The sequence below is a fragment of the Phocoena phocoena genome, chromosome 1 (assembly GCF_963924675.1).
Source record: "Phocoena phocoena chromosome 1, mPhoPho1.1, whole genome shotgun sequence".
Classification (NCBI taxonomy): domain Eukaryota; kingdom Metazoa; phylum Chordata; class Mammalia; order Artiodactyla; family Phocoenidae; genus Phocoena; species Phocoena phocoena.
The window spans coordinates 108,525,796-108,547,019 of record NC_089219.1 but is presented as its reverse complement, the minus strand read 5'-3'; the positions used below and the strand labels follow the sequence as shown (position 1 = coordinate 108,547,019).

The 21,224-nt window shown below is 36.8% G+C and overlaps 1 protein-coding gene across 1 annotated transcript in view; it reads right to left on the bottom strand.

The window, feature by feature from the left end:
• The window catches only part of VPS45 (vacuolar protein sorting 45 homolog), a 68,331-nt gene that overhangs the window by 21,651 nt on the left and 25,456 nt on the right, over positions 1-21,224 (bottom strand). Inside the window, exons 11-14 of the mRNA XM_065875825.1 lie at positions 17,646-17,804; positions 17,329-17,436; positions 16,406-16,527; positions 3,524-3,655 (exon numbers count right to left, since the gene is read on the bottom strand). Coding sequence (XP_065731897.1) covers positions 3,524-3,655; positions 16,406-16,527; positions 17,329-17,436; positions 17,646-17,804 — 521 coding nt within the window. The remainder of the gene's footprint in view (positions 1-3,523; positions 3,656-16,405; positions 16,528-17,328; positions 17,437-17,645; positions 17,805-21,224) is intronic.

The window sequence follows — 21,224 nt, the reverse complement described above, 5'->3', positions numbered from 1 at the left end:
TAACCTCTTAAGAAATTAAGGGAAATCTCCAAGAGTCATCACAAAAAGGGAACCAAAATTTAGGTTGATAAGTATAAACCAATGCTTGTGACTACCCAATAGATATATGCCAATGTTCATAATATGCCAATGTTCATAAACAAGGGCACTGTATTTTAACAGCTGCAGAGGGTCAGGAGACAGGGCTTAGGCCTCAGTAAGAAAGGGAATTAGAATTAAGACTCTCGCATAATGTAGAGGCCCTCACTGAAAAGAGAATAGAAAAAACAAAAATCTTCTATTTGCACAGGAAGATCACAAGGAAACTTGAAAATAAACCAGTATAAAGCTCTGCATGGTTCAGGAACCCTTTAGTACAGAAATTAACATTAAAAAAAGTTCTGAACTGATAATACTCTTTGGGTACCTGGCCTAAATGAAAGACAAACTACACAGAAGAGATATATCTTCAACTTAGGCTCCTCTTGAGTCCTGTGAGTCTTCTTTAAGATAACTCGTAATACAAAATTACATGCAGAAATGAGCCATCAGGAGCTAATGTCAGCAGACACAACAGCAGAATTAGACCTCCAAGTACTTCAGATTATAGAATTAATGTGGTTAAAGAAAAATTTGAAAAGGATTTGAACACATGAGAAGAAGAAATTAATGAAAAATCAGGCAAGTTTGAAAAAGAAGCAAATAGAAATTACAGGCATAAAGATACTACCTTTGAAATTAAAAACTCAATGTACAAATTAAACACAGATTATACATAGCTGAAGAGAGAATTACTGAACTGAAATACTAATGTGAAAAAAAGTACACAGAAGGCAGCACAGAGAGATAACAGGTGAATAATATAAATAAGAGGTTAAGAGACATGAAAATAGATAAATGCCTAACATATAGCTCCCAGGAATTCCAGAAGGAGAGAAAAGAATAATTGGGGAAAAAATGCAATATTCAAAGAAATAACGATTGGAAAATTGCCAGAAATTATGCCAAACATGTATTTTCATACTAAGTAACATTAATAAAAATAAATCCACATTTAGATATGTAATACTGAAACAAGAATACCAAAGACAAAAAGATAATCTTAAAAAGAGCCAGAGAAGAAAATATTGCCTACAGATGAAAAACAATTGTATCGAGAGTAGACTTCGTTAAGAAGTCCACTAAGAAGCAACAACTGAAAATAGTATTCCCTTGTCTTCTTTTTTTGGGGGGTGGGGCCACACGGTACTGGCATTCGGGATCTTGGCTCCCCAGGGATCGAACCCACGCCCCCTTGCAGTGGAAGCACAGAGTCTTAACCACTGGACTGCCAGGGAAGTACCAGTATGCCACTGTCTTCTGATTTTTAGTGCTGAAAAAAACTATCAACCTGAAATTCTAAACTTAGCTAAACTAAGATATTTTTAGACAAAAACGTCAAGTTGACCAGAACCTGAAAGAACTACTAAAAGAGGTTCTTTAGTAAGAAGAATACTGGATCAGAAAGAAGGGCCAGGAGGAAGAGGGGGGAGAGGCAAATATGTAGGTAAATCTAAACAAATATTGACTATTGAAAATAATAATGATTCATTTGGGGATTATAAAAACAAAGTAGAACCAATATGCTGGACAATGATAGCTTGTAAGTTGGGAGTAAGGTGATTAGAGATTTTTCTAAGGATCTGTTTGTGAGAAAGGCAGAAGTAGATTAATTTTAACCACTGTTTCTTCATTCATTCAACAATTATCTTTTACGGACAGGTAAAACTAATATATAATAACAGAAGTCATAATAGTTATTATTTTGTGTGGAGTTGTGCAAAGGAGGGGACATGAGGAATAAGGGAGGCTTCTAGAGATACTGGTAACATTCTATTATTTGATCTGTGTGGTGGTTACATAGATGTAATCAATTTGTGCTATTTCATTGCTTATCATTTGTATACTTTTCTGTATGTAATGAAGTATGTACATGTAATATTTCTGTAAAGTTTATAAAATGAAACTACTGCACAGTTTACATCAAAATAAAATTTTGATAGATTATAAATATATAACTTTAAATACAAGTCCTAAAAATAATGGAAAAAATAGAGGTTAGTATTTATATAATCTTGACTGGGAAAGAACTTTCTAAGCATGACATCAAAGGCAGTAATCACTGGTAACTTTGACTACATAAAAGTAAAAAAAAAAAAAGTTTTATACAACAAAACACTGTGAATAATATAAAACAAAAATATCAAATAGAGGAAAATATATTTGCAAATATATTAGAAAATGGTCAATATCCTTAATTACACAGATATAATTCTTGCAAAGAATATGAACTGGCAATTCACAAACAGAAATATATAAATGGCCAGTGAGCTCTGGAAACTGACAAAGAGGGTAACTAATCTGCCTAAATTCATAAAAACAGTAAGAGGGAAATATTCAAATCCAGCCAATCTTACCTTTCAATTAATATTTGTTTAATGAATGAATGATTATATATTTAAGACTATAAGATGTTTTTATCATAGACTACAAAATGCAGGTTATAAAACAGAATGTACAATGAGGCAAATAATAATACAAAGTGAAAAAGTACACAAACACCTCTAATGCCTCCCTGTGTATCTATATATACATGGCTCAGCATGGATCTCTCAGGGTCCCCAATCATTAAATTCAATTATCTGTCTTTCCTACTCTTAGTTTCCAAATGAATCTTCCTAAAATACTATGACCTTCTTGTAATTTTATTGCTTAAAACTTTCAATGATTCCTCATTTTCTACACAAGAAAGTAGGAAAAAATTCCTTAGCATGGAATTCAAGACCTTCTACAATTATGGCATTCAATCAACCTTTTCACGTATTACACACATTCCAGCTAATTGACTACTTGCTGTTCTTTTTCTATGTATGTCGCCTATAGTTTTCTGTAACTTGTTCATGTGGTTAAATCTGCCTAGAATGTACTCTCCCTCCATATGTCCATTTTTTATCCAAGGCTCAGGTTATACACTATCTTCTCCATGAAACATTTGCTAGTTTCTCTTAGCCACTCTGAGAATCCATGGCTCTTTTACATCTCTCTCCAGGCACTTATTTTCTTATTTTTTATGTTCTATCTTTCCTAATAGACAATCACTTACTTGAGGCAGGATCTTTATCTTCTTCATCTTTGTATTCTTCTTACTAAATATTTACTGAATGAATGTACTTAATCAACAAAACAGAAAAACTCACAGAATTCAATAGTATTATGTTTGGGTATCTTTAAAATGCCAGTCTGTTCCTTGAACATAAGAAACAAAACTGTTAACAGTGAAGATTGGTCATTACTCTCCAGGTCTTTGACCCAATTAAGTGATTTATGAACTTAATAGAGTATACATGCTTCATCTCACACAAACTCTAAATTATTCTATGAACTGATGCATTTTGGTCTACAGCAGTTTGGTCAGCACTGACCTTACTTTTCCTACATAAAGGGAATTTAAGCCTTCCTCTCTGGGAAAGCGGAAAGAGTTACAGGACTGAATGTTCTCCCTTACCTTTTCGTGTTATGCACAGTGGTTCCCCCCAGGACAATCCTCACTCCAGGAGTGGTACGGTTCAGGTTATAAACTGTTAGAGCCTCTTCATAGGTGGCTCCTCCAATTATAAACACAATGATATCCTGAGGTCTACAATAATGAAGGAAGTTAATATCATAGGATAAGGGGGAAAAAAGGCAAAATTTGCTGTTACTATCATATACACAGTTTTAATTTCTGAATCTTTCTTCTTTGGTAAAGGAAGCAGAATTAAAGCAGAATAGAATAAAAGGTTTAAAAAAAGTTTTAATTATCTGAAATTGGCAGGAAACAGAGCAGGAAATGCTGAATAGTGATTTGCTTTCTGTTTATGAGCGGATGTCATAATTTCTGTGCTGTGGATTTCAGAATAGCACAATAGTGTTTGCTGGAACCAAATGTAGGAATATTCTTTTATATTCAAGAGGCTGAAGAGTACTTCACTGTGATATGGTATCAATATAGCAGTAATTTATGCTTGTACTACACATCTCCTTTCACGTATAAGCCCTTCGTCAAATACTTAGTACAGTGTCATTAACAATGGCTTCTGTCCAAGGACCTCAAAGTATTTTGGAAAGTACTGGTATATTTGGATGTCCCCATAACACGGGAACAAGAAACATTTAGTATTTTGAGTGCAAGAAAAGAATGGGATACATAAATTAATGGCGCTTCTAGAAATCCACCTCTTCTTAAAATCTTTGTTCCTCAATCCTTTGATAAACCAAGAAAAAGAAACCATGGAAACAAAAAACCGGTGGGTGTAGTTTTGACACTGGACATGCTGACGCATCAGCTCAGTCACTAGCCTCATTTAGGTTGCACTGCATAGTTTTATGGTGCTTCAATCTTTATCAAAATAGCTTTATAACAAAAGTGAGTGGTCCTCCTATTAGATCCTTCTGAAGATATGAACAAGAAGGAGATCACATTATTTTCAAAACTGTTAAAGTCTGCCTTGCTTTTCTTTTCTCATGCCACCAAGAGAAGATAAAATTATTTAATCTTAGTAGGCAAATAATTTTGTTAAATCACTTACCAGCCATTATTTAAAATGACATCAAGCAGAAGCAACCATTTTGGAGGTTATAGCAAAAAACTAAATAGAAATACCTTTAGTCAAAGGATGTACATGCTTATGTATAAATCATGGAAAGAAACCCAACAACCAACCCTACATTTCCTTTCTGTTTGTCTCTCTGTCTCTTTCTAAAACACCTTGAAGGAATCACTAACTGAGAGAGTATTTGTTCTTGTGGGACTTCATGAAAACAGAATCAGATGTTGTGGCTATTTAAAAATGTTCTGGTGCAGCCACTATGGAAAACAGTATGGAGGTTCCTCAAAAAACTAAAAATAGAGTTGCCATATGATACAGCAACCCCACTCCTGGGCATATATCCAGACAAAACTATAATTCAAAAAGATACATGCACCCCTATGTTCACAGCAGCATTATTCACAATAGCCAAGACATGGAAACAACCTAAATGTCCACTGACAGATGAATGGATAAAGAAGATGTGGTACATATACACAATGGAATACTATTCAGCCATAAAAATGAATGAACTAATGCCACTTGCAGCAACATGGATGGACCTAGAGATTATCACTTACTAAGTGAAGTAAGTCAGAAAGAGAAAGACAAATACCATATGATATCACTTATATGTGGAATCTAAAATGCGACAGAAATGAACTTATCTATGAAATAGAAACAGACTCACAGACATAGAGAACAGACTTGTGGTTGCCAAGGGAGGGATGGGGGATGGGGGAGGGATGGACTGGGAAGTTGGGATTAGTAGATGCAAACTATTACATATAGAATGGATAAACAACCAGGTGCACAAGGAACTATGTTCAGTATCCTGTGATAAACCATAATGGAAAAGAATGTATATATTTGTATAACTGAATCACTTTGCTGTACAGCAGAAATTAACACAACATTGAAAATCAACTATACTTCAATAAAAAAAAACTTAAAAAAATAAATGTAAGAATGTTCAGATAATCTCTGAATTGCAGAGATACCCAACAAAGGCTCCCAAAAATGAAGGGGTGGTTATTTTGCAATTGATCTAGCAGAGTCAATTATGACATTTCTATGTGAACTTGGGACTTAAAATCATGCCTTTGAAATGCTACATTTTAAGACAAGGTAAGCTTCATTTGAATCTACCCACCTGAAACAATGTATTTAGCATCATGATGCTTTAAGTGTTCCATAGTGTTATATATTCTACAATCATTTTTTGTTACTTTAAAATACACTGTTTTGGGGAATTCCCTGGCAGTCTCGTGGGTGGGACTCTGTGCCTCCACTGCAGGGGGCCCTGGTTCCATCCGTGGTCACGGAACTAAGATCTTGAAAGCCATGCGGCATGGCCAAAAAAAAAATAAAAAATTATAAAGTAAAATATCTGTTTTTGACTAGATAAATGTTTGCACATGGTATAATATAAAAAAAGGGCATATTGTTAAAAAAAAAAGTAAGTTTCCTTCTCACCTCAGTCCTCTTACACCCCAGTTTCTCTCTAGAGGCAAACACTATTACTCATCTCTTATGAATATCCTTTCAGAGAGACTATCTATGTGTATATACATATATTTACAAATTTACATATTCATATTATAAGATACATGCATATGTATGTATATATTTAATATATATTTTATATACAGTCTATAAACTGCATTTTATATATAGTTGTGTGGACATACTGTGCATTTTAAATTTTGGTAGGTATCTCCAAGGTGTTCTACAGATGTCATTCTATTAGCAATTCAGGAAAGTGCCTATTTTTCCACATCCTGTCAGTACTGTGTATTATCAAGGCTTTTGGTCCTTTTAAACTAAGTTGATCACTTGCTCCTCCTCAATACTTTCTTTACTTGGTTTCCAGGACATCACATTCTTTTGGTTTTCTTCTTACTTCATTAGTTGACATTTTTCAGTGTCTCTTCATGGTCTCATCTCATCTCCCTGATCTCTTTATTTCTTTTCTTTTCTTTTCTTTTTTTTTCTTTGGCTGTGTGGGGTCTTAGTTGCGGCACACAGGATCTTTCGTTGTGGCACGCTGGCCCTTTGTTGTGGTGTGCAGGCTTCTGTCTAGTTGCAGCGCACGGGATTCTCTCTAGTTGTGGCATGCAGGTTTTCTCTCCCTAGTTGTGGTGCGAGGGCTCCAGAGCGTGGGATCTGTAGTTTGTGGCACGCGAGCTCAGTAGTTGTGGCACGTGGTCTTAGTTGCCCCGCGGCGTGTGGGATCTTAGTTCCCTGACCAGGGATCAAACCCACGTCCACTGCATTGGAAGGCAGATTCTTTACCACTGGACCACCAGGGAAGTCCCTCATTGAACCTCTTAATGGTAGAGTGTCCAGAACCCATTCATCGGTCCTCCTTTCTTCTTGAGCTACACTTACTCCCTATATCTGTGTAATGTAGTAGCTACTAGCTACGTATGGCTATTTAAATTTAAATTAATTAAAATAAAATAAAAAATTCAGTTCCTCAGTGGAACCAGCCATATTTCAAGTGCTCAATAGTCACATGTAGCTAGTAGCTACCTTATTAGATAGCATGGATATAGTACATTTCCATCATTGTAGAAAGTTCTATTGAAATGCACTTCCCTAGATGATCTCACCCAGTTTTGTGGTTTTTAAATACATTTATCTGCTGATGACTCCCAAATCTCTATCTCCAGCCCAGACTGCTCTCCTAAATGCTAGACTTAAGCATCTGTCTAATCGACATTTCTACTTGGCTGTTTAGTTTATTTCTGAATTCGGCATGTCCAAATCCCTAATCCTCTCCCCCAGGCTTGTTCCACATATAGCTCTCCCCATCTTAGTGGATGGCCAACCTATCTTTTCACTTGCTTAGGACAAAACTTTGGAGCCATCCTAACTTCTCCTTTATGGCTGCAGATATAGTGAGAGGAAGAGAGGGAGAATCTTGAATCTTATAGGCCATGGGGGTATCACCGAAGGGTTTTAACAGGTTACTATGATCAAACTTGCTTTTCTGAAGGAAAATCTTGGCAGCTATGTGAGAACGAATTGGGGGTTGCTGGTGGGAAAACCTGGAGAACAAAAGTCTACTGTAAGACTTTTGGGAAGATGTGATAAAAGTTGGAACTAAAGAAATACCAGAAGTGGAGGGGAAGGACTGGATATAGAAGACACAAAAAATGTAGACTCTTCATTCAGTAGTTGGTCAATGATTAAATGTGAAGGATGAGGATAAAGGAAGAATCTGTGATAACTTCAAGTATTCTGGTTTTGGTGACTAGGTATAGTGGTTTAAGTTTGAGAACAAAGAAAGCAAGACTGACTGAATTAAGACAAAAACATGCTGTTTTTGAGATACCTGTGGAACATCCCAATGGAGATGTCCACCAGACATCTGGACATTGAGACCTGATGATGTCCCTGAATACAGGTGGCAGCTGAAGCTGTGGGAATAGACGAGTTCTACCTAGGGGGATCATGTAGAATGAGAAGAGAACCAAAAGACAGAGTTTGGGAGGAGTCTTTAACATCTACAGGATAAGCAAGAACAGTAGCTAGCAAAGGCAGTTGAGAAGGAAACTGTCAGAAAGGTAGGAGGAGAACCAGAGGGAGAGGCCAAGGGACAAGTGAGTTTGAAGAACAGAATGGTTAAGTGTTAAATGCAGTAGTGAGGTAAATAAGTGAGGACTGAAAGAGACCACTGTGCACATTCCTGCAATGTGATTTTGCAAGAAGAGTTTCAGTGTATTATAGTGGAGCAAGAAGCCAGGATACATGGATTGAAGAGGTGAGAAGTGAAGATAGCGACTTTATCCAAGAAGCTTGACTGAAGAGAAGACAGGTTAGAGGAGAATCCAGGCTCAGGGGCTTTAAATACATTACTTAACAGGAGAAACTTGAGTATGCGTGTAGTCTGTGGAAAAGTAATTAGAGGAAGACAAGCTGAAAATACAGAAGAAGGAAGGAGGGAGAGGGAGAAGAAGGGGGAAAGAAAGAGAGAGAGGAGAGAAAGTGAAAATAATTACAGAAAGTGCAAGTAATTACAGAGAAAGGCTTCCTTCAATGATGGTAGGAGTCTAAAACGAGTGTTGGCAGAGAGGTTAGTTCTGAATTGGAAAAGAGGATGTATTTCCTTTACAATGAAGGAAGGAGATTAGGTAGATATATGTAACTAAGTTTACAAACATGGGGGCTAGACACTGAGGGAGCTAATGTCTGACAGACTCAATTTTTTCCACTGTGAAGCAGGAAACACTGGTGTGGGTCAGGTGACTTAGACATTATGGAAAACATTCTAAAGTGATGTAGTGAATGAGACAAAGAGAGAGAACTACTAAGTTTGACTGAGTATCCCTGAACGCCCAAGTGAAGTGAGAAACAGTGAATTTGTAGTGGCCCTAATCTATAATTTGTATGATTTCCTCTAGTAGCACAGAAAAGAGATACAAGCCTTAAGCCTAAATTATTAATCCAATATTAATCTGGTGCTTTAGGCTGCAGGGAAAGAGGTTCTTTATAAACTTATAGGAAAGCATTACCACTGTTCACGAACGACTAAAATTTTCTATACTATCAAGGTTTTTTTCCTTCAAGTATTTGCCTCCAGTTACTGGCCAGCTTTTTCTTGCTGAAAAAGGTCATTTGCTTAGGACGAGTTGTATAATTGTGATAGCAGTAGTTTTCTACCAAGTATGATAAACTCTCAATTATTTGGGGACTGAATATTCAGGCAAAATACAGGTTCTTGTCTTTTTCTACATCTGGTATGTGTTGTTTCAATTCTTACTAATATTTCTACAGAAGGGGAAGGGGAATATGAACATCTAAAACTCAAGTTCAGCTCTTGTCAGGATCTTTAGGGGTGTATTTCATAAGAAAGAGATCAAATAAACTACAATTGGTTGTAATTTTAAAAACTGATATGAGTCCCTGCAACTTTTACCATAGTACTACCCTCAAGAATATACACTAAATTTCTAAGGATATATATTTTTAAATCTTCCCACTATATTGGTTCTAGAGGTACCAATGATCTGGGATAATAGTGGCTTCTGAAGTGCAGTCCCAACTGGTTTAATATTCATTAAAGAATGAGTTCTTTGGGAAAAAAAATTCCAGTGTTATAAGAATGTGCCATCAAGGAGACTGAGGACACTCTACCAACAGTTTGGTCTGTGTTGTAACTATCTAGGGTCAGCCTAGGTGGAAAACAGGAGGAAAAAAAAGGCTGTTATGGTATTCAGAAACAATAAAATCCTCAAACCTGAAATGAGTTTTTTTGCCAGAAAATGAGTATTTTTTACAGTAACATTCCATAAGCAGTGCTCTTGATGTTGAGGGACAAATCTAGCTTGAGACCCTTTATGCAGCTTATCTTGAGTAAATACTCATGAATTACACAGAATACTCCATTAAGAAGAAGGGAAGCAGGTTTCTCCCTTACAGGGGTACAGTGACTGATGAGAAGAATTAGACAGTAACACTTTTGTTTTGAGCTCTTGATCTGGTAAGTCAATTTAAAAAGCAGCTAAGGGACTTCTCTCTGGTCCAGTGGGAAAGAATCCGCCTTCCAATGCAGGGGACGCGGGTTTGACCCCTGGTCAGGGAACTAAGACCCCACATGCCACAGGGCAACTAAGCCCATGCGCCACAACTACTGAGCTTGCGTGTCTCAACAAGAGAGCCCACGTGCCGCAACTAAGACCCAACGCAGCCAAAAATAAATAAAATAAAATAAATAATAAATAAATCTTAAAAAAAAAAGAAAAGCAGCTGAGTGGAGTAATAAGGATCACCCTGGAAAATTATGTCGCTTTTCCATAGCTGCCCTCTGCCTATCACCTGCCTCTAGAGTATATATCTTCCTTATGGAAAAAAAAGGCAAGAACTGGGAAGGAATAAATTCAAGCAGGTTTCTAACATAGCCAGAGAACACTATTCTTTAGTCTGATAATTTCAGGGTGCCAGAGTATTTTCATATTGATGGAGAGGGAAGAAGATGCCACGGGTGGTAACTGTGGGTGTAGGTTGTATCAGTGTAACGACAAAACTTACATGTAGGGATAGGCTCTTAGAGCTTGACTCAGTTGTGTACCTAACAAAGATGACTATGTCACATTTGGTTATGAAAACATTAATAAATGTTTTCCTGAGCCTCCTACTACTTAGTCAGGCTGGCTTAAGGAGGAACATTGGTGAAAAAAAAAATTAAAAAAACATCCCTGACATTTTTCCTTTTAATTCCTTCCCCTGGTGAATTTTAAAAGTAGATGTTCTGATGAGGCCAACAGTAAAACATACAGTAAATCATTTTTATATGATGGTTGAAGCTAAGTGGAATACACAAGTTCAATTCTTTGTACACATCTTCCTGTGCTCTGTAATTCACCATAGCAACCAAAAGCATTAATTAATGCAGACAGCAAACATTAGAAAACAGCAGTCTGTTCATGCTGTGTATATATATATACACACATACATACAAGGGCACCTTGAGAACCCAACCAATTTATATCCTATTGTATTAGAAAAATAAAAAAATTTTCACACATAGTGTCTCTGGAAATCATTACTTTAATCGTTAATCATTCAGTTAAGCAGAAAAACAAACTTTTAAGAGGCAGTATTTTACCTACTTTGTGGGCTGTTACACTTATGGCTAAAATTCAAATTTTTGAATCTAGTACTTACAGGTAGTAAAGATCATATGAGCATTGACGGTAGGAAAAAAGGCCAATGAGAAAGGACTGCTAATTTCATAGAAACTAAAACAACAAGATTCTACTAAATTTGTATAAATGTGAAAGAGTACTTCCTTTTTGAATTGACTAATTCTGGAATGCATGACCAGATAGCTCCCTTTTCTCACCAAATGTTTAAGTTGCTTGTTTTTATCAGGGGTAAGAAGCAATTCTGGAGCGAGAAAAAAAAAACCTAGCCTGATAAATAGGATATGTGGGAGTCCCATCTGCCGAGAAAGAGCAAACCTAATTTGTGGATATAGCTATACTGCCAAACAGGTTAACCACTAACTTAAAGCTAAGGGCTAAAACATCCCTACAACTGTTCCTGGTTTTGCAAAGTTGTGTTCTTGCCAGATCTCCTTTGATATCTTCTAATATGACAATAACAAAAAAACGAAGAAGTTCTATCATGATGAGACTTAAGTTAACCATAAAGATGACTAAAATCAATGACTCTTTTAAATGTGATAACCCAGTGTGAAGACGGTGCCTAGAGCTGAGGGTGGGTCTAAGTGAATACAGAGCCAAAATACTGTACAGGCAAACTGTGAAAGTCGAAATTGTCTGGTAACATCAACCAAATTTACTCTCTAGTTTACATTTCCCAACTGTAAATCTTGTCGTATCAACTACTACAGATGCCTACATAAGAAATCTGACAATATCTATTGAACATCTATATGCAAGGCACTGTGTTAAATATTGTGAAAAACCCAAATATTAATAAAACATAGTTCTTACTTCAAGATTACAATACCTAGTGGGAAGGATAGATATGTATACAACTAACCACTGTCTCAGTATCCAGAGGTAACCATTATTAACAATTTCTTTCTTCTTTCTGTTAAACAGGGCCAGGAGGTGGCATAGGTATCCTCTGTGCCCCCTACTATGGTTTCATAACCATTTCTCTGCCTTCTTCAAAATTTCCACTATCTTAGAAGCTTATGATATAGTTGCACTGTTTTCTCCCGACCTCCTTTCCTGGTCACTTTCTTATTCCCTGAAGACTTCAGCTCTGGTTTACTGTCCTCCTTTTCATTCCTGCTCCTTTCAAGATTTTTAGTGACTTTAACACCAACATGGATTACTCATCTCACATCCTGGTCTCCTCACCCACAATGATTCGTTCTTTCATCCCTCACAGTCACCAATATCCATGATTATAACATAAACTTTTGCATTACAAGTATCCACAATATGAAATCTTGAATTGAAGACCTCTTTCTCTAATAACCACTCCCTCAACTTTTAATTCACTTACGCTAATGCTGCTACTGTAATATTTCTTTGACCTCATCGATACCTCCAATTCATTCAACAATATTTTTTTCACTATCCAATACCCTCCTTCTTTTTTTGTTTCCTAAAATCCTGGTTGGACCCAGCTATCAGCCTTCTCCTCATTTAATCTAGTGCAGCTAAAAGTTGCTAGAGAAAACCACACAACTAGGTTCATGGGCTGTATTTTAAATTAATGACCACAGAACTCCAGTGGGCACTCAGTCGTGCCCAGAAGTCCTACTACATTTCCCTAGTAAATCTGATTACAAGCCTACAAGACAACAATTTTACAATGTTTTCTCTTTTTATCCTGTACTTTACCTGATAACTTGATGTCATATTTTACTGAGAAAATAGAAGTAATCAAACAAGATGGCCCCATGTTCTCAACATCAAAGCTGTTACAGTGGGGACTTCCCTGGTGGCGCAGTGGTTAAGCATCCACCTGCCAATGCAGGGGACGTGGGTTCGAACCCTGGTCCAGGAAGATCCCACATGCTGCAGAGCAACTAAGCCCATGAGCCACAACTACCGAGCCTGTGCTCTAGAGCCCGTGAGCTACAACTACTGAGCCCGTATGCCACAACTACTGAAGCCCATGCGCCTAGAGCCTGTGCTCTGTAACAAGAGAAGCCACCGCAATTGAGAAGCCCGTGCACCACAACAAAGAGTAGCCCCTGCTCGCCGCAACTAGAGAAAGCCCACGCGCAGTAGTGAAGACCCAATGTGGCCAAAAATAAATAAATAAATTTTTAAAAAAAGCTGTTACAGTGAAAGAAGTACCTCTGCTCCTATCAAAATCTTCTCTGCTTGTGTTCTAGATCTCCTAAAGACTTCACTTCTGCAAGTCTTGTCCTTTCTCTTCTGCATTACCTATTTCTCCTTCTTTAGGATAATTCTCATCAGGTTATAAGTATGCTTTAGAATCTCTCATTCCCCTGAGCCTACAATCTCTTCTAGCTACAATCCCATTCTCTGACCCCTTCAAGCAAAACTTCTTAAAAAGTGTTACATACTGTTTGTTATCTCCATTTTGTCTTATCTCTTGTAACCCTCTCTAATTTGGCTTCCAAACTCACTGAACCTGGGGAATAGTCTGATGGATTTTTCACTGTCCTGACCTTTTTTTTTTTGCGGTATGCGGGACTCTCACTGTTTTGGCCTCTCCCATTGCGGAGCACAGGCTCCGGACGCGCAAGCTCAGCGGCCATGGCTCATGGGCCCAGCCGCTCCGCGGCATGTGGGATCTTCCCGGACAGGGGCATGAACCCGTGTCCCCTGCATCGGCAGGCAGACTCTCAACCACTGCGCCACCAGGGAAGCCCTGTCCTCACCTTTTTTATGTCTCAGAAGACTGGTCTCAGGTAACCACTCACTCCTTGATATTTATGACACCAAGTTTTTCTGGTTTTCCTCCTATCTTTCTGTCTCTTCTTCAGTCTCCATTGCTGACTCCAATTCTCTATTCAGTGCTTAGTCCCGCGTCCTCTTCTTTTCCCCTAAGTGATCTAGTCTAGTCCCATGGCTTTAAATCACCAAAATCTTGTTGACTCCCAATTTAGCATCGAACATTTCCATTTGATTATCTACCAGGCATCTGCAATTTAACAACAAAACTCTTGATTTCCCCCCAAAACCTGAGAGTTATTCCTGGTTTCTCCCTTACCCTTGTCCCATTACTCTACTCCATTAAATAAGTCTATTGATTCTACCTTCTCTCCTAGGTTCCTTATCCAAAGCACTTTCATTTCTTACCTGGACTATTGCAGCCACCTCCTAAGTAGTTTTTCTGCTTCTAACTTTGTCTTCAATAATCCATTCTCCCCACAAGGTGATCTCTTAATACATAATTCAGTTTATGTCACTTGAATGCTTAAAGCTCTTCAGTGGGTTCCTATGACATTTAAAAATTTTAAAAACCTCTTTACCAGAGCCTGTAAGACCCTATATGATCCAGCCCTACTTATCTTCTCAACTTCTTATTTTCTTACTTGTTATGGTCCAACCACACTGGACTTCTTTCTGTTCCATGAACTTGCCAAGTTCTCTTTCTTCAAGGACTTTGTTCTGGTGTTCCCTCTATTTGTGTTGCTTTTCCTCCTAATCATTATGAGATTGGTTCTTTCTTGTAATTCAAAGCTCATTCTAAGTATCACTTCTTCAGAGAGGTTCTCTCCATCTAAAGTAGCCTTCCCCACCTCTACAAAGTTACTTTGTAGGTTATTACCCTATTTATTTCCTCAATAGCACTTATCTCATTCAAATTATATTCAAATTTCTTTACTAGTTTACTGTCTGTCTCCTTCATGTAAGTTCCTTGAAGGCAGGTACCTTGTCTTTCCTGTCACTTCTATTTCCCCAGCAGTTCTTGACATATTGAAGGCATTCAAATATTTGTTATATAAAAGGATGAAGTAACTGAATAATTAACTATATATATATTTAGGTAATAGTGACAAATGCCCACAGATGCTGACAACTGATGAATGTGTGTTTTGTTGGAAGAGCCTCATTTTGAACTTTGTTTGGAAATGAATTCCCCAAATTAGAAAGGTTTGCTCTCATAACTAATCATCCACAATATTCTTCTGGTGGTCTATTATGTCCCTTTAGCAATAAGTGGCTAATTTCTTATTCAATAATTCTTATATGAAATTCATAAGAAAATTAATATTTTTACTTTTATCATGTTAATTAGAAGGCTATTTAATAGAGTTATACTGTTTTTCAAAAAGCATCTCAGATAGGTGAATAGCTTTGGGCTGGTTTTCATTCTTACCCACTTAGCTGACATTTCTAAATTTTGATGCCAAATGAGTATACTCTCTGAATTTAACCCCAGATGTTCTGCTTCTCAACCTTGGATTTTTAAAAAGATTTATTTATTTATTTTTCTTTCTGTTCTGTTACCAAATTACAGAGTTTTTTTTTTTTAAAGGAAAAACGTGAAAAAATATATTTTATCATACAAGAGTTATTTATGTACCTCAAAATATTTTTCTCCTTTCAGAAATTCATTACATTTATAAAACACTATTCTTCCAAGGCCTTAGATTATGATTAGCTAAAATATAAGAATTATACCAACAGTAACAATTCTCACATTAATCTATCCAATAGGATTCAGCTACATATATTAGGCTCTTTATAATATGTGGTCCCAATAAAAAATACACAAGAATATAATTTATAACTAGGTAGAATTTGTGTATATTTAAAATTTCAGGTTGGCCTATGTAAGCTGTTCTGGATAACTTTTGTTTTTATTAAAACTAACAAACCACTGGATTAAAATGACAATTAATTGCTTCCTTCAGTTAATACCCAAAAAGAAAGCCATCCTTTTCTCCTGTGTGACAAAAAGCCTTTGTCAATTAGGTCTCAGTGTATATACTGGCCACATTTGGCAAAGTCCAGTCCTCACCAAAAATAGTAACAACCTGCTCTGGATGGTAATCAAGCAGCAAATCTATTTTCAGCCTTAATGTTTGAAACTCCAAGTGCTAGATGCCATGGAACTGAACCTTAAATGGCATAAGTAAACTGGTCTGAGACTAAAGGACAGGACATAGTATTTGGGGCTCTCCAAAACATCAGTTTCTTTATTCTAAAAGAAACAATGTTTCAGGCTTAGTAGGGGAAGTTAAATCTAACTTTGACACATGTAAAACCAAAAGAATCTTAGAACTGAAACAACTGGGGAAGGAAGATTAGAATGATATAACCTTTGTTGTAGTCTTTTACATTACCCTAAATTTCCTATTTTCTTAGTGTCTCTGGTTTTTACTATTAATATCTTTGTTATCTTACCTGTCTCTGAGTGTGCTGGGGCCTAGATAAGGATACAGGTTTTCCTTGAGCTTTCCTTTGATGAGATGGTCCAGGGTCTCATGTAAGAAAGGCTGATGCTGAGTATATACATTTTCTACTCCCTAAGACAGGGGGAAATGGTTCTTACGTCATTTTTTTTGGAAATTGCAATATAACAGTTAATGATACTCACATCAGAAAAGGACATGTACTCAATAGAGATTTCACGGGACAAGAGTCAAGCAGGAATTTTAGGAGAATTTTATAGTTAATTATTTTCATCAATTAGAAATGTTCTAATCTTATGAAAAAACTCTGTAATTTAAGGTTAGCTATTATAAAGGAATTTTTTAAATGCAGTTGCTTAAATCCTTTATTATCTCTTCACTGACACCCTTCCTTTTGTGGAAATATTATATGACATGTAGAGCAAATAAAAGGACTATGTAGCAAAGGAGACTAGAAACACTCAGGAAAATGGAAAAATTTCAGGAAACATAAGAAAGGCTAGCAGATTAAAACTAATTTTTAACCATTTTAAGAAAATAGGTTAGTATTTTTAAAAGATCTACAATTGTTTGCTTCATCTTTAATTTCCATCAGAGAAAAACAACCTAACAAATCTTAAACAAATGGAGTAAAATAGCTATGACTAACAGAACTGTCTGCCTTTTTACTCTTGGGTATTTCCTGGAAATATCTCATTATTCCCTTCTCAGCTATTTGGGCCAATGATGATGCATTCCAATACAGAAAGTATTTAAAGAAAAAGTTTTCAAGAGGATGTCTGCTTTAATTTCATTTAACTGACATAGTACTAGATCAGCAGCAATCCTGAAGTTACTTTGAAGATCATATTCATTCACTCTCAGCTTCAGGGACTTCAACTGTTTCTCATTTAGGAAAGCATAGAGATATCATACCTTCAATCCTTTGAGGAACTGTTTGGTAATAGCCACAGCATCTTTGGGGCTGAAGAGGTCACTTCCTCTGATCCGTTTACCACCATATTCAACAACTGTAGACACAAGCTTTTTTTTTTAAAAAAAAAAAAAGAGAAACAACCTCTTATTGCTTGTGGAACAGGAAGAAAATAACTTTATTAAGGAAATGAAAACATGAGAGGACAGAATTATACATTTCTGTGAATAAAAACAGTATGACATCATTTGTCAGAGTTAAGGCTATAATACTAGAATTTGGTTCCTGTTTGATGGGATTAATATGTAAATCTGGTTACCTTTCGATACTTCTCAGAAACACCTTTATTTCTAAGGTCCATCATTAATCCTGGTAGGCTGTTGCTGCTGTGTCGCTCATAATGTAGAGCATAAAGCATCACCAGGCGCGCGGCATCAAACTCTGTCACTTTGGGGTTCTGCAGGAGCCTCTTTACATTCTGAAAAAAGAGAGAGCTAATATTTATCCTCCCGTCACTTGCGTGATGTATAATATCTTAGTTCTAATAATTATGGAATGGTAGTGATACATCTGACTAAACTACATATGACTAAGATCACTACTATGGCAATGTACAAGTCATAGGTTTAGCAACCATTTCAACTACAGAAAATTAAATGCCTTTTGCCTAAGATAAGAATTAAATAAGGACATAAATTCTCACTGTAACTGCTTTAAGACAAATATGAAGTTAACTATCGTTATTTCCCCTTTTCTTTCCTTTGATTGAGATGGTCCAGGGTCTCATGTAGGAAAGGTTGCAATTTCCTCACTGAAATAAGGAACACATACTATTTCCACCACTATTTCTACCACTTCAATCAATACAGCACAGAAGAGAACTGACCAGTTGACTTGTAAAACTCTACTGCCTTTTTTAGTGTCAGTGACCGACCAGTGAAATGGAGACAATTTGGTAGAATTTTACATAGGAGGACTGGGCTTAATCTCCAAGAAGCATCATATATAACAATATGTCTCAACATGGCTTACAGAGATATGAATATGTAACAGCATATAATCTCTAAACTGAATACGTAAGATCTAAGAGGGCAGGTACTGATAGCAAAGGAAGCTAGACAAAATCATGTTTAGGTTGTATCAGTCCTCACATTAAGGGACTTCCCTATACTATAGATTTATATTTATTACGCAGAACAAATTAATTAGAGCCAACAAATACTTTTTTTTTTTTTTTTGCGGTACGCGGGCCTCTCACTGCTGTAGCCTCTCCCGTTGCGGAGCACAGGCTCCGGACACGCAGGCCCAGCGGCCACGGCTCACGGGCCCAGCCGCCCTGCGGCACATGGGATCCTCCCAGACCAGGGCACGAACCCGTGTCCCCTGCATCGGCAGGCAGACTCTCAACTACTGCGCCACCAGGGAAGCCCCAAATACTTTTTGATCACCCTCTAAGCAAAAGGCACTATGCCAGGCACTGGAGGGGACACAGAGATGAGCTGGAGACAGTTTCTGTCCTCAGTGAGTTCATAGACAATGGGGTAAAGGGGGATAAAACAAGTATGTTCCATTCTGCTATAAAGTATGTTTCTTAATGCACTTAGCTCTACGAGATTGGTAACTATGGGAATAACACAGAAGGCATATTGGTTTACATGTAAAATTTTCAGCAAGTTAATATTTAGAAAAGATCAGGCACAAGTTTCCTCTTTAAAGAGGAAGCTTTACCAATATGTTAAGGAAGAAAGATGAAAATCCTACAGAAGTGTTTTTTTTAGAAGTAACTGGTTTTGTAGCTTTAAGAACTGCTGTGCTTTCCACAATGTTAAGCTACGTGGGGAAAGGGCAAGTACAAATGAAAAGGATGCAAAGATATTTCTGTGTTAAAAAGCAAAACAAAACAACCCCAAACTGACTGATATCCCCATATCGTATTTTTAATTTTGATGACACAAGTCTCTATGAGAAGCAAATACTTTTGAGACCTTATATGCTGAAGAATAAAACATGAGCCCCAGGAGTAACCACAAAGGATGGTCTGAGTGCATTTCTAGGTGCAAATGCCGGCGAAATTTAACTCTGTTAGCATTTTAATTAGGATTATTATTTTATCAGGGCTCTGATTACAAAGTTATATAGATTTTTCTTTCTCTTTTTTAGTTATATAAATTTTAAGTGATCTGCTTATAACCCTATTTTCCCGTAACCTTTGTTTATTTTTAGTGCATGATTTTGCAGAATGTGAAGCTTTTTCAGGAACACATATGTGGTATTATAACAGAAACATATGCATGCAAAAACCAAAAACTTAAAATCAGTGCAATGGGGGACAGGGGACACAAAGTGAAGAGAAGCTCATCTGGTTACTGAGGGATCAATTATAAAAGGTCTTAAAAACTAAATTTTGGAATTAGTTTGAGAGACTGAAAGAGATGCTATTAATAGGAATATGGAAATCAGAGAAAGAAATGAGTTGGGCTGAAAGACTAGTAAGAGCCTTGGAGGGCACTGGATTCTGAGGACATAACAACTAACATCTGTATAGTACTCTACAACTTACAAGATTCATTTACATACATTGTCTTTTTAGTACTTCACAACAACCAGGTCTCATGACTAAGAACTCTTTTCTTCACACTAAAGAGGGACTATGATGAAATGGGGAACCTGCCAGGTAGCTTTCAAGTACAAAGTTCTCTGGGTAGGATTCTTATTGTTGCTTTTTAGGTGAACATTGCACTACCATCATCCTTACAGGATCAAAAAGGAATAAATTTCTCTTCTACAGATTTAAACCCTGCAGTCATAAAATTTTCCTTACCTCTTTTTCCTTTTGTGGTAACGTTTCCACACAGCAGTGACTAAATACAGACTATTTAGAATATTTGTTTAAATGTTCCACTAATTTCTACTATAATATGGAAAAAGTTCAGGACACAAATTAATTATCAAGTAAAAATACACAATTTCATATGTATCTCAGTCAACCTGGCATAAGTTTAAAACATCCATCTGGGATCTCTGTTGTTGCTTTTCTTATAGGCACAATGTTTCATTTTCTGCCCTTGCAAGTCACTCTCTTTTTACCTCAAATCTACTCAATTTCTGACTGACCTGTTCCTTTACTTCTAAGCAAATCTGAGATACTCAAGTAACTGTAAACCCACAAAAACTGGTATGGGGACAGTCAAAGACTATTTGCAGTAATCAGTTTATACCCTTCCTATTTGCTCCTTTCTAATTACCTTTCCTTGAATCTTGACTCTTGGCTCTATTTCCCATTTAAAAAATCCACTTCTAATCCTTGAGATTTGGTACTGGTATTTAGAGTCCCCGGCTTGACTCTTAGCTCTCCCTCAATGGGAGGCCTTCTGATCCAATAGCCCAGATCTGGCCCAAGACTACACTGAGTAGAGTACTTTGCTTACTTTTGAGCCCTTAGGACCCAACCCATAGCTCAGGTCAGTGTTCCAGTTAGACTTATCTATTCCCTCATGAAAAGAAACCTGTAGATACAAGCTGAATTCTTTCTTCTTTTTCAGCTATATAAGTCCTTGAAGAAGCAGGGCCTTTTTGTCTGCCTGGATCCCATGTTATCCTTTGACTTAATTTTGAACTATTTCCCTCATGGCTACTTGACTCATCAACTTGACTGACAGTGACATACATTATATTGAGATTCCAGGGTACTAACCAGAGAAGAGGAGAAAAAGAATCTGAAAGACTTTAATTACATAGGAGGTATGTGTTACACAGTGGTATTTATATGTTGGAAATATGACTGAATTATATAATGAACTTTTTGGTATCTCTTTTCTTATTAAATTTCCCATAAACCTTGAGATAATCAAGGGAGAAAAGTACTCTTACATAATAACAATGGCTGAATAAAGAGTGA